General features: G+C 38.6%; 1 protein-coding gene across 1 annotated transcript in view; it reads left to right on the top strand.

Annotated features, from left to right (window-relative positions):
* Window positions 1-14,656, top strand: part of CFAP47 (cilia and flagella associated protein 47) — a 458,234-nt gene that overhangs the window by 130,223 nt on the left and 313,355 nt on the right. Inside the window, 1 exon segment of the mRNA XM_015571970.1 lies at window positions 1,919-2,078. Coding sequence (XP_015427456.1) covers window positions 1,919-2,078 — 160 coding nt within the window.

Raw genomic sequence — 14,656 nt, 5'->3', positions numbered from 1 at the left:
CTCTCTCTTGGAGCCTGTAAGATTCTCTCTTTGTCCTGAACATTTGCCATGGTAATTATGATGTGTCTTGGTGTGGGTGTTTTCACCTTGTTTGGGACTCTGTGCCTGTGTGACTTTTTTCTTCCCAACCTCAAGGAAGTTTTCTGATATTATTTCCTCAAATAGGTTTTTCTAACCCTTTTTTCTCTTTCTGTTGTTCTGGCACTCTATTATTCATATGTTGTTTCGGTTCATGTTGTCCCATAGCTCCCTTAGGCTCTCCTCCTGTCTTTTAGTTTTTTTCTCCAATTGCAGTTCAATTTGGGTGTGTTTTGCTTCCCTGTCTTCTAATTTGCTAATTCGGTCCTCCGCTTCTCCTAGTCTACTGTTGAAACTTTCAATGGTGTTTTTTATTGCAGCTATATCACTCTTCATTTCTTCTTGGTTCTTACATAAGTTATTGATTTTTTTCATCTACTTCTTTTTGATTCTTACTTAGGTTGTTTATTTTTTCATCCGTTTCTTCTTGATTCTTGCATAACTTGTGATTTTTTTCCTCCATCCGGTTTATGTATTCTAGCACCCTTAATCTGAATTCTTTTTCAGTTGGGGCTGCTCCTTGGGTAGCAGTGGCTCCTCGTGCTGCGGTTGCTCCTCGGGCAGTTGTGGTAGCAGCTGCTCCTCAGTTGGCAGCAGCTCCTCTGATGGGTGCTGTTCACAGCTGCGGTGGTTCCTCTGGCTGGTGGGTGGAGGCTTCACACATAGCTGCTGTTCCTCAGACAGAGGATGTGCTGATCACGAGGCTGCTGTTCCTTGGATGGGGGCAGGCTACACACGCAGCTGCTAGTCCTTGAACTGGGGCAGACTGCTCACGTGGCTGCTTTTCCTTGAATGGGGCAGTGATTAATATTTTTATAATTTTCCTTCATTTTTCATTTACTCAAGAGTTAATTATTATTAATCCTCACCCAAGGATATGTTTTCTTAAAAATTTTCTGTATAAAACTGGGTGCCTGGGGCTGCGTTGTGGCCTCTCTTTCTGAGTCTATGTGGTGGCGAAATCTTCCATAAGCAGCAGATGAGTGGTTTGTCAGAGCTGTCCCAGATCAATTCTGGCTTACCAGATTCTGTTGACAGGTTCAGAAGTGTCCGTCCACTTCCTCTAGATGCTGGCTGGGTCCTGGGCTGAGGTCTGGGAGCGCCCAGAGTTCCCCCTGGTTCAATTCTGCTAAAATCAGCAGCGGGCACTGTCTGGAGGTTTCTCCCGCGCCCCTGGGCCTCAAACCCCGTCCACTCACCGGATGACTAATCAAAGCCAAAACGCGGTAGCTTCCCGATTTAGGGAACCATCCCTAACAACCCTTTTAAAACATTGTATCTATGATCATATGATCTATGATTTTTTTAATATATTTTATTGATTTTTTTACAGAGAGGAAGAGATAGGGATAGAGAGCCAGAAACATCAATGAGAGAGAAACATTGATCAGCTGCCTCCTGCACACCCCCTACTGGGGATGTGCCCGCAACCAAGGTACATGCCCTTGACTGGAATCGAACCTGGTACCCTTTAGTCCACAGGCCGATGCTCTATCCACTGAGCCAAATCAGTTAGGGCTATGATTTTTAACTTTTAACTGAAGGCCAAGTGCATGAAATTCATGCATGGGTAGGGCCACTAGCGGCTTCTGGCTGCCAGCGGGGACCTCCCTTCCCCCGGCTGCCGGCCGCAGCCGCCCCTTGGTGGTCAACTCACATCTAACTCCTGGTCAGTTGAACTCCCACCCATGGGGACAATTTGCATATTAGCCTTTTGTTATATAGGATGGTTTGACTTTGTGCATAAGACAATCAAGTTTGTATGTTAATACCAACTAAATTTGATATTGCATATTATCATTTTTGTAAATTGCTTCTTTTATGTTTTGTGTGTTAACAGCATATTATCTTACATAATTTCTCCAAAAGAAATGTGGAGTGGTGTTTCGATATTACTAATGCTGAGAAACTTTTCAAAGATGGCATATTCGAGTTTAATTTATTAAGTGGGACTCTACTACCAAATCAAGAGTATAAAGTTTTCTTAAGGTTTTGTCCAAGTAAGTAGTTTTTCCTATTTTGTTGTTGATATTTCAGTTTTTCACATATTGTTTTATCATGTATGCAAAAGTTTAACTTATTTGTTATGTGTTTTAAAAACTGTTTTAAGAAATTTCTTAGTAGAATTTTATAGTAATCATACTAAAAAAAATCACTGCCAGTGGTCCTCACCTATTGGTATTCATGCCATTGTAATCCTCTTTCACATCAAATAGGGCTGATATATAACCCATGGGATATTATGGATGTGATGGTGTGGGCCTTCCAAGGCTAGGTCAGAAAAGGCATTGCATCATCTGGCTAGTACTCTTGGATTGCTTGTTTTTGAGGAAGCTGGCCAGCATCTCTATTTATATTTCCACTTTATTTCATGGTAGTTCTTACAGTTACTTTTTGAAACAAACCTTAGTTTGTTTTTTTTCCAGTTTCTAAGAAAAGGCACGTAATTGACTTCACTTTAGAGAATGTTTCTAATTCTCTATACCTCTCCCTTCTTCTCTGAAAAAATCAATAAAATAAAAAATTTATTTTATAGGCATCATTATTGCTAATGAGATTTTTTCCATTCTTTTAAATTAACTAGCATTGTATAAAAGGAATATATTTATACTTTATCTGGTACTTCTGTACCAAACTTCCCTGGTTAGATCTGGAAGTTTTTCAAATATTATTCTACATTGTTTTTTAAGAAAATAGTTTATAATATAAAACTATGGTAATTAATTAAGTTGTTTCTCTTTTTACAATATTTATTTTTTCTCTTCCTCTTCCCCTTCTCCTTATTCTTCCCTATCCTCCTCCTGAATCTGTTAATACAATGTTACTACAATACAATAACATTACATTAAATTATAATTGTATTATAATTGTAATCTCTCTGAGTGTATTATTATAATTGCAGTTTGTTTAAATTTTGATTCCAAAAGTTTTGCTTTGTGTATTTAGATGTTATGAAAAATTTGTCTAATATACATTTCACAAATAAGTACATGCATTTTAAAATATTGATTTTTTTTCCTACAAAATGCTATTTGCATAAATGATCTTTATGTGCTACATTGACATTTTGTTTTCCTTTTTCTACCTTTGGCTGATATATCTCTTAATTTTCCATCTTTGTCTTTTAAAATTAGAATAAATATTATAAACCAAAAGACCACAAGGTGAAATTCCTGTGTTGAGCACCTGCTCAGTAGAAACCAAGATATCACATGGGGAGTTTCTTCTACTGTGAGACATGTGCAGTAGGAGCGACGATAGCAACCATAGAGGGAAAGTGTCTAATCTGGAAAAAGGATTGGAATAGATAAGGAACACAAAACCCTAGATGATCTAGGAAATGGATTGGTTAGGAGGAGGGTCCAGCACAAGCCTGCAAAGGATTGGCATATTGATTGGTTAGTTGAAAGAGAGTCTGGTCCTTTCCAAGCCCAAGATAATATAATAAGAGCCTAACAAAGGGAAGCTCTCTCTCTCTCTCTCTCTCCTGGTAAAATGGGTCTGTTCTCCCGTGCTTTCACCTGTTCTCTCTCTGTAGCAGCCATGTGAACCTAGCTGTTGCATTGGGCCCAAGTGCAGGTATGCCTCTCCAAGGGCTCCAAGTGGCCTACAAACATGAGCCTGGGTACCGAGTATGGCAATATAATACCAGCCAGAGCACAATAAGAAACATAACACATAACATCTGGCTGTGAAAAAGAAGTTAAGCTAGCTAAATGGGGACAGAGACTGAACTGGACTGAACCAATGGCACAAAATGTGTGGATCCTGGCCTTTCTTCTGGGCTTGATAAAGACAAGACTTGACTTCTTCCATAGAAGGATGGATGGAGATGAGACACTGGGTACCTGAGGGCAGACTTTTATTCCTATTCCAATAAATATTACACTATATCTCATCCTCCCATATATGGCTCCCCAAATGCTTTTCTTGCAACTCCATGAAGGACCCTATTTCAAACAACAACACATGGAGGACTGGATTTTCAGATTTTCTAAACATCACCTGAAAATATTTAATGTATACTTGTAACTTACTTTAGGTATTTGAGTGTTTGATTCTTACCTTTCTTGTTAAAAATGGAAATATTTGTTTATTTCTAAAATATCTTCTAAAAATTATGGGCTGAAAATACCTGTGACTAGTAAGAAGATCGAATCAGCATTAAAAATTTCTCAACAAAGAAAAGCCCAGAACCAAATGGCTTAACTGGAGAATTCTACCAAATCTTTAAAGTAAAACCAGTGTTCTCAAAAATCTTCTCAAAAACTGAAAAGGAGGAAACACTTTCAAACTTATTTTATGAAGAAAGCATTACCTTGATACAAATTCTGGACAAATAGATGATATGAAAATAAACTAAGGCCAATAGCCTTGATAAGCATAAAGGTAAAAATCTTCAAGAAAATACTAGCAAACTGGAAAAAAAACCCTAATTAATTAATTGAAAAAAATGATACTAATAAACTAGATTCAACAGCACATTAAAGGATCATACTGTGGCTAGACCCTGTTATACTGGTCATTGAGCACAGCTGCCTTCTATTCTCAGGACTTTAAAGAGTTTTAGTGAGGTGGTTTTTACTTTTTACACCTCCTTTATTTTCTTTTCCTTTGACTGCCACAGGGATGGAGGATGGGATGTGATAATATATATGACTCACGTGAGTCTCTAAGTAAGTTTTCAATTCCCTCTGAATCCAAATCACTATTCATGAATCTAATTTATGTGACTAGACTCACACTCCCCTTGGGTAAGCTTTTTTTTTGTTTTCATGTAAATATCTTCAGTGTTTCCCAAGTCTGCCACCCAGGATGCATATTGGATAGAAAATTCTCTATTCCAAAATGATGGTGGAGTAAGTGGAAGCTACACTGATATTCTCCCAGGACCAAACTGGAAATAAAGCTAAAATACAGGAAAACTACTCTGAAAAATCTACTGAAGACTAACTGGAAAGAACCCTGTTGAGTAACACTCCCTCCACGTTCTGTGTGGAGTAGGGTTCGGTATCTGAAAGAGGAGCCGCACAACAAACGAGAGAAAAAGACACGAGATAATTTTGCAATATTGGGGGACCAGGCGGCCAAGTCCTGAAGGACTTCCTCCGATGCTCAGGCTGCTTCCTGGATTAACTGGGTGGTGCACAGCCCTGAACTTTGCCAGGACTTTCAAGCCCTTACCTTTACTAGGACTTTCAATGACTACTAGCTTTTGGGGGGTCTCTGTCTAAACTCAGCTAGTGAAGACAATGAATGGACTCCGGCAGAACCCTGATATCCAAGGACAGAAATTGGAGACCTCATGGAGACTGGTAGGAAGGGTGGAAGTGCGAAAGAGCTACAGACAGCAGATGAAGTTCTGGACAGTTATCTCAGCTGTGGGTGGTTCCCTCTGAGAACTCTTGGGTCTAAACTCCAAGCTGGGCTCCCCAGCCCAGAGCACCAGAACCGAGAAAGGTGCCCACATAACATCTGGCTGTGAAAAGAAGCAGGGTTGTCTCTGTCAGGGAGAGAGGGCTGGAAATTCAGGCACCCTCTTAAAGAGCCAACTCACAAAATTTCATGTTCAGCCACTCACCTTAGGCTTCAAAAGAGGTAGAGAAGAGTGGGCTATAGCTGTGTGATGATAGGCCAGGATTGGGGGATCTAGGGCTGGAGCTCAGAGGGCAGCCACCTGGTTTCTTATGCAGGATCATTTCCTGAAACTATGGAGGATATATTTCTCCAGTGGACCTTTGCTACCCAGGTGGTTTTTGCCAGGGGGGGGAGCAATTGCCCCACCCTGTTGGAAGACCTCTTGCCCTACCCTGTGGTCAATAGCCTGAGGCTAATCAAGATGAATAACAAGCAGACTTGAGGCAGAGTCAGATATTTGAAGGCTTTAAGTCTTTGCCTGAACTCCTTCTGGGCTGGGGCTAGGAAAAGCAGAACCTGGTGCCTATCTGGGTCCTTTCCAAAGGCACCCACCCCAGCAGAGGGAACCATAAGCTGTGGATTGCTGATGTCTCCAAACAGAGTACTCAGGGTCAGTCACAAATTGCTTCTGACATTGTTCTGCACGACAGTTTGGGAGTCATAGCAGATCTACCTAATACATAGACACATACCTGAAGAAGCAGACAAAATGGGGAAACTAAAAAAACAAGCCCCAAATGAAAGAACAAGATAATTCTCCAAAAGAAATGTTAAACAAAATGGAGATAAGAAATTTACCAGGTATAGAGTTCAAAATAATGATGACAAGGATTCTGAACAGCATGAGAAAAGATATAGTAACTATGAAAAATGACCAGTTGGAAATAGTGACATAGTACTAATGAAGAACACATTGGAAGGAATACACAGCAGGTTAAGGGAAGCTGAGAATGAGATCAGTAAATTAAAAGACAGGGTAGAAAAAATAACTCAATCAGAGAAATTAAAAGGAAAAAAAACAATTAAAAAACAGGACAGCTAAAGAGAGCTATGGTACACCATGAAACGTAACAATATTCACATCATATGAGTGACAGATGGGGAAGAAAGTGAGAAAGTTATAGAGGATGTGTTTGTGGAAATAATTGCAGAAAACTTCCCTCACCTAGTGAAGGAAAAAGTCACACAAGTTCAGGAGGCACAGAGAATCCCAAGCAAGAAGAACTCAAACAGGCCCATGCTCAGACACATCATAATTAAAATGTCAACAATGAAAGACTGAGTCTTAAGGCAGCCAGAGAAAAACAATTTGTTATCTACCAAGTAGCTCCCATGAGGCTGTCAGCTGATTTTTTAAATCAGATACTCTATAGTCCAGAAGGAAATGGCATGAAGTATTCAAGGTAATGGAAAGCAAGGATCTGAAACCAGGATTACTATATCCAGCAAGATGAAATAAAGAGCTTCCCAGACAACATGAGGCTTAAGGAGTTTATCACCACTAAACCAGTACTATAAGAAATGCTACAGGGACTGCTGTAATGAGAAGAAATATAGAGAGAAAGAACCATAGGCATAAAAAATTAAAATGGCAATAAATAAGTACATATCATTAATAATCTTAAATGTAAATTGACTAAATTCTCCAAATGACATATGGTAGCTGAATGGATATGAAAACATGATCCAAATATATGCTGTCTCCAGGAGACCCACCTCAGAACAAAAGACTCACACAGCATGAGAGTGAAGGAATAGAAATAAAATTTTTTTCCATGCAAGTGGAAATGAAGAAAAGTTGGTGTAGCAAAATTCATATCTGAAAAAATACAGTTTAAAATGAAGGCCATTACAAGAGATAATATAGGTCACTACATAATACTAAAGGAAATGATCCAACAAGAGGATATAATCCTGGTAAACATATATTCACCCAATATAGGAGCACCTAAAGATATATATATCTGTAATATGCAAATGAGGTTGAGACTCAATCACAGTCATGACCAGCTCAGGAGGAGGGGCCAGCCCGCTCCCCACAGGATGCAGGCCTAAGCCATCAGTAGGACATCCCCTGAGGGCTCCCGGACTGTGAGAGGGGGCAAGCTGGGCTGAGGGACCCCACCCCCCAGTGCACAAATTTCGTGCACTGGGCCTCTAGTATATCTACCTATCTATCTATATCTATATCTATATCTATATCTATATCTATATCTATGTGTGTGTGTGTGTGTTTAAAACTTCTAGAGGACTTTAAGAGAGAGACAGTCAACAATACAGTCATAGTAGGGGACTTTTACACCCAACTGACTTCACTGGATATATCTTCCAGACAAAAAATTAATAAGGAAACAGTGACTCTAAATGACACACTGGATTAGATAGATTTAATTGAGATTTATAAAACATTTCACCCTAAAGCTGCAGAATATGCATTCTTCTCAAGGGCACATGGGTTATTCTCAAAGATAGGCCACATGTTATGACACAAAACAAGTCTCTTCAAGTTCAAGAAGATTGAAATCATATCAAGCATCTCAGATCACAATGGCATGAAATTAGAAATCAACTACAGTAAAAACACTAAAAAACATTAAAACATATGGAGGCTTAATAGCATATTATTAAACAATGAATGGACCCACAAATTAGATCAAGAAAGAAACCAGAACCTTCCTGGAAACAAATGTAAATGAGCACAAAACAACTTAATTTCTGGGACTCAGCAAAAGCAGTTTTGAGATGGAAGTGGATAGCACTACGAGCTAAAGCAGTTCTGAGAGAGAAGTTCATAGCACTACAGGCCTACTAAAAAAAAAAAACAACAAAAAACATTAATAATAAACTATTTAACCCTATAACTTAGATAATTAGAAAGGGAACAAAAATAGTTCAGAGTAAGTAGAAGGAAGGACATAATAAAGATCAGAGCAGAAATAAATGACATAGAGACTAAAAAAAAATTACAAAGACCAATGAAAGCAAGAGCTGGTTCTTTGAAAAAATAAAAAAAGATTGATGAACCATTACTCAGACTCATCAATAAACAAAGAGAGAGGATACAAATAAATAAAACCAGAAACAAAAGTAGTGAAGTAACAACTGATACTACAGAAATACAAAGGATTGAAAGAAAATACTATCAACAACTATATGCCAACAAGATGAACAATGTGAATGAAATGGACAATTTCTTAGAAAAATGCAGTCTCCCAAAAATGAATCAGAAAACCTGAATAGGGCAATAACAACTGATAAAATTGAAGCAGTAATCAAAATACTGCCAACAAACAAAAACACTGATCAAAACAGCTTCACAGGGGATTTTTACCAAACATTCAAAGAAGAACTAACATCTGTACTTCTTAAACTATTCCAAAAAATCCAAGAGGAATTAACACTTCCAACCTCTTCTTATGAGGCTAGCATTATCCTAATTCCAAAAGCAGATAAAGACACTACAAAGAGAGAATTATAGGCCAATATCCCTGATAAAAATAGATGTGAAAATCTTCAACCAAATAATAGCAAATAGGATGCAGCAATATAATAAAAAGATCATACACCATGACCAAGTGGGATTTTTCCAGGGGTGGAAGGCTGTTATAATATTTGCAAATTAATAAATGTGATATAACACATAAACACATTGAAAAAGACAACTCACATGATCATATCAATAGACACAGAAAAAAATTCAACAAAATCCAACACCTATTTCTGATAAAAACTCTCACCAAAGTGGGAATAGAGGAATCATACCTCAACATAATAAAAGCCATATATGACAAATCTACAGCCAACATCATACTCAATGAGCAAAAACTAAAACCATTTCCCCTAAGAACAGGAACAGGGATGTCCGCTATCACTTCTAATTTAACCAAGTACTGGAAGTCCTAGCTACACTTATCAGAAAAGAGGAAGAACATAAAAGGCATCCAAATTCTCATTGTTCACAGATGACATGATATTGTACATAGAAAACCCTAAAGATATTTTAGTGATGTTAATTATATTAATCATTAGATTCAATGCAATTTCCATTAAAATACGAACAGCATATTTCACAGTCCTAGAACAAATACTTCAAAAATTTATATGGAACCAAAAAAGAGCCTGACTTGCTGCAGCAATCTTGAGAAATTAGAACAATGTTGGTGCTATCACAGCACCAAATATCAAGTTATACTTAAAGCCACTGTAGTCTAAACACCCTGGTACTGGCACAAAAATAGACATACAGATCAATGGAACAGAACAGAGAACACAGAAGTTGATCCAAGCCATTACACTCAATGTTTGACAAAGGAGGCAAGAGCATACATTGAAGTCAAGACAGTGTCTTTAATAAATTGTGTTGGGAAAACTGGAAAGATACATGCAAAAAAGTAAAACTATTCCACCAACTTACACCATACACAAGAAGAAACAAAATGGATAAAAGACTTAAATGTAAGTTGTGAAACCATAAAAATCTCAGAAGAAACCATAGGCAGCAAAATCTCAGACATCTCTCCTAGCAATATGTTTGAGGATACATCTCCAAGGGCAAAGGAAATTAAGGAGAAAATAAACAAATGGGACTACATCAAAATTAAAAACTTCTGCACAGCAAAAGAAACCATCAACAAAATGAAAAGGGATCACACTGTATGGGAGAAAATATTTGGCAATGATACATTTGATAAAGTGTTAATATCCAAAATATATAAGGAACTCATACAACTTAACAAAGGAAGACAAGCAATCCAATTAAAAAATGGGCAAAGGACCTAAATAAACACATCCAAATGGGCATACAGATGACTAAAAGACATGAGAAAATGCTCAAAGTCACTGATCATCAGAGAAATGCAAATTTAAATGACCATGAAGTATCACCTCACACCTGTCAGAATGGCTACCATCAATGAAACAACAAATGTTATGTGCTGGGGAGGATGTGGAGAAAAGGGAACCCTAGTACACTGCTGGTGGGATTGCAGACTGGTGCAGCCATTATGGAAAACAGTATGGAATTTCCTCAAAAAATTAAATATGGAACTGCCTTTCTACTCAGTGATCCCACTTATAGGAATATATCCTAAGAAACTCGAAACACCAATCAAAGAATGTATGCACCCCTATGTTCATAGCAGTACAATTTATAATAGCTTATATCTGGAAACAGCCTGAGTGCCCATCAGTAGATGAGCGGATAAAAAAGCCGTGGTACATTTACACCATGGAATACTGTGCAGCTGTAAAAACTCTTACCCCTTGAGCCAGTATAGAGGGACCTGGAGAGTATTAAGCTAAGCAAAATAACCCAGTCAGAGAAAGACAAGTCTCTTATGATCTCATTAAAGTGGAATCTAATGAACAAAATAAATTGATGAACAAAATAGATCCAGAGACATAGAAGCATGGAATAGACTGGGGAATCTCAGAGAGAGGGTGATTGGGTGGGAAGAGATCAACCAAAGAATTGTATGCATATATTCATGACCCATGGACCCAGACAATAAAGTGGTGGAGGTCTGGGGTAGAGGGAGGGGATGGGTTAGAAGAGGTCAATTGTGGAAAAGAGAAGGACATATGTAATACTTTTAACAATAAAGATTTAATCAATAAATTCCAAAAATAAATCAGTTTAAAGGTGCTAAAAAAAAAAAAAAGGAATTATCTGCATGAGAATCCGTGCTGCATAACAACACAGAACTTTTCTGATAATGAGATTATTGAAGTAAGGGTATTGACAAGTAGTTTCTTCTTTTTTATATTGACTTTTAGAGAGAGGGAGAGAGAGACAGAAACATTGATTAGAGAGAAACATGGATCACTTGCCTCCTGCACACCTCCTACTGGGGATCGAGCCAGCAACTTGGGTATGTGCCCTGATCAGGAATAGAATCTTCAACTTCTTGGTGCCTGGATCGATGCTCAACAACTGAGCCACACTGATCCGGCAACAGCTAGCTTTTTTAAACAGACCAGAACAAAGGAGCAGCGGCTAAGTGCTTAAAAATAATAAGCTATAAAGATTTTTTTCCTGTTTTTGAGAAAGTCTGTATTGACATTTGTCTCTACTTTACAGCATATGTTTATTTAGTTTATAATGCCATAACTCAAGCATAGCAAATGCCATTTCCAAACTATATTTCTTTTTTTAATGTGTTACAGTAACTTACCTTTTATTCTTCCTTATTCTTACTTATGAATCAACATTAGATTGTATCCTGTTGTATATGCTGTTTGAGCCTATGCAGATTCTCATGACTGGGCTTTTCTATCCATTTCTCAGTTGTGGGTGTTGACTCCTAATAGGCTATGTCTGTCCCCCTGGCTGAAGGAAGATGCCAGGAATTTAAGCTTTATCACCACCACTACCTCAGGTGGCCCAGCCCCCTCCCTCCTATAGGACAATCTCTCTGTTGAATTCACATCTCAGAGCTCTCTGTATGATCAGGTTAAATCTGAATTCTAAAACCACAACTTTTCATAGCCTCTTGCCTGGCCCTGTTCTGCTTCCCCCTTTGCCTACAAGTTCCTCCTGAGCGCACTTTCTCAGTAAATCACTTGCTTCAGAAATTTCAGCACACTATGTTTTACACATGTTGAAATCTAAATAAAATACCCACAACTAGCTATGTGATCCATAAAAAGGCAGGATAAGAACCTATTATAACTTTTATAGAGAGTTCCTTGAGCTATGTATTTTCTCTCAATAATATCCTGTTAGGCATTAGCCGGTTTGGCTCAATGGATGGAGCGTCGGCCTGCGGACTCAAGGGTCCCAGGTTCGATTCCGGTCAAGGGCATGTACCTTGGTTGTGGGCACATACCAGTAGGGAGTGTGCAGGAGGCAGCTGATTGGTGTTTCTCTCTCTTCGATGTTTCTGGCTTTCTATCCCTCTCCCTTCTTCTCTGTAAAAAATCAATAAAATATATTTTAAAAAATAATATCCTGTTAGCACTGTGTTGCATTAACTTGATGTCTCGCTTATATTTGTTAGCATGGCATTGTATAATGGCTTTAGTTTTATGTGTGGGAAAAAGTACATAGGATTCTGTGATTAGTAGGTCTAAAAAATGTTTCATCGTTTATTACCTCTGCTTAGAACTCTGAAAATATAATAGAAAACATCAAATATTTTCTGCTTTCTGAAGTTTATTTTTAATGAGGTATCATTATATATTTCTGTCTTCTCAGTTTCTACTGTGTCTGGTCGTGAAAGAAATAGCTAGTTCAGCTAAAGCTTCTATTTGTATTTATATACAGAACTTTCCCTCTATGTCCGTATCAACATTTATATCGAGATGTAATAGACTGGACAATCGAGAAGGAAATAGGAAACATTTCCATTTGACTTTTCCTTCTGTGTGGAGCTGAGCCCAAACAATCAAATCTGGGGTTCCCTTGTTAGGATCCCAACTTAATTGTTAAGAAACAAACAAACATGCCTGTAACAAGTTTATATAATTTACATCTCGGATGGGAGAAAAGGCATATCTGTGCTCAAAAAAAGTGTCATTGAATCAATCCCCAGTAGTTTTAGGTTACAAATGGAGCCCCTTCTCTATTACCCCAGAAAACCTTTAACAGGTCTGAAACCTAGAAATAATCTCAAAATAGCCCATTTAAAATTCAGAATTCAATAAGTCTTAAAACCTTACCTAATTCTAAAATTAATGTTAGTTCCCTCCAAAATAATTTTAATAATATCAGATTCATTAAATGATACTATCCTTTCCCTGTAGATTTACAATGCTTTAAATGCATAAAATTTTAAAACTTATTTTATCAACTCAAGGTGCTGATACAATCTCATATTTGCACAAAGTTTTTACTAGTAGTCGTCTGTCATTGTTAATAGGAAGTCCCTACTCCCGACCCTCTTCAGCCCCTTCCTACTTTCCAAGGACCCCAGACTATTTGGGCATGTAAAGGGCTTATTTGAACACATAAAGGCATCCAGTACATTGAGAACTAGTGGGTTTGATCAGTTCAGTGAGTCCATTGCTTTTGGTTATGGTTCACAATGATGTCACTTTTGAACATTGGTCTGCATCATCCAGAACACTCTCATTCTCTGCCCTGGTGATACCCTTAATGGCCCTGATCCCTGCCAGGCCACTCTGGTGTCCAGTTCTTGAATTCTAAGATTATATATTGAAATCATACTCACCAGATCACATTTTCCTCCTGATGATGCCGTTTCTTACACGGAATAACGAGAAATGCATTTCAGGGATCCATGCATAGAAGGATGAGGTATAGTGGTAAGATTTATTGGAGAAAAATACAGGACTGACCCCAGGTGCCTGGTGTCTCATCCACAACCAGATGGCTCAGAAATGCCTCACTATGGAATAACTCCAGTCTCTTGGGCCACAAACATGCTCTTGTCCTCACCAAACCCACGAGGATCAGGGCCCAGAGATGCAGAACTTCTCTGTCTCATTTTCCCCATCTGCACATCCACCCCAAGTCTGCATTTGGGTTACAACCTGTGCTGCACTTGAGCTCAGCGTGGCTGCTAAGCCCGCACAGTTGCTGTGAAGAGAGAGTGTATGAATGAGTGGGCAAACAAACAAAACCCAGGACTTGGTTAAGCTTCAATTATATTATCTCCAGGTTTGGAAAGAGCAGGTTTTCTTTCAAACTAAACAGTCTCTTTCCTGGCTCTTTGTGGGCTTATGCTGGGCTCTCCCCTGCGCCATCTTCGCTTCTGTTGCACATGCCTTATAGTAGAAGGACTTCCCTCTATGCCATCTTGGTCTCTACTGGGCATCCCGCAACAGAGGAATTTCCCCTTTACTTGTTCTCCTTCCACCTGGCAATCTATCAGAATGGGCCATTGTCCTCTGGGGAGATTGGAAAGTCAGTGCTTCCTGCCCACTGAGGGAAACAAGATGTTGATCCCCTTGGCAGGGTAATGCTGCAATCCCCTGGGGTATCTGGAAACTCCAGCTTCCTAGTTAATCTTGTTTAATTAGATATCTGCTCCCTTCTCTTTCATTAATATCTAACTAGCTGCTTACACTAATACTTTGAGTCCTATATTTGGGGGTTTAGGTCTAAAGGGCATTGGCAACTTGCTGTGATGGAACCTGTCCTCCAGGACTAACCTGCAGCCTCCTATGCTGATCCCTTTTCTCCACCACACATCTCCTT

This window comes from Myotis davidii, unplaced genomic scaffold (genome assembly GCF_000327345.1).
Source record: "Myotis davidii unplaced genomic scaffold, ASM32734v1 scaffold1107, whole genome shotgun sequence".
NCBI classification, from domain to species: Eukaryota; Metazoa; Chordata; class Mammalia; order Chiroptera; family Vespertilionidae; genus Myotis; species Myotis davidii.
The sequence above is the reverse complement of the archived record's forward strand: the minus strand, read 5'-3'. Positions and strand labels throughout refer to the sequence as shown.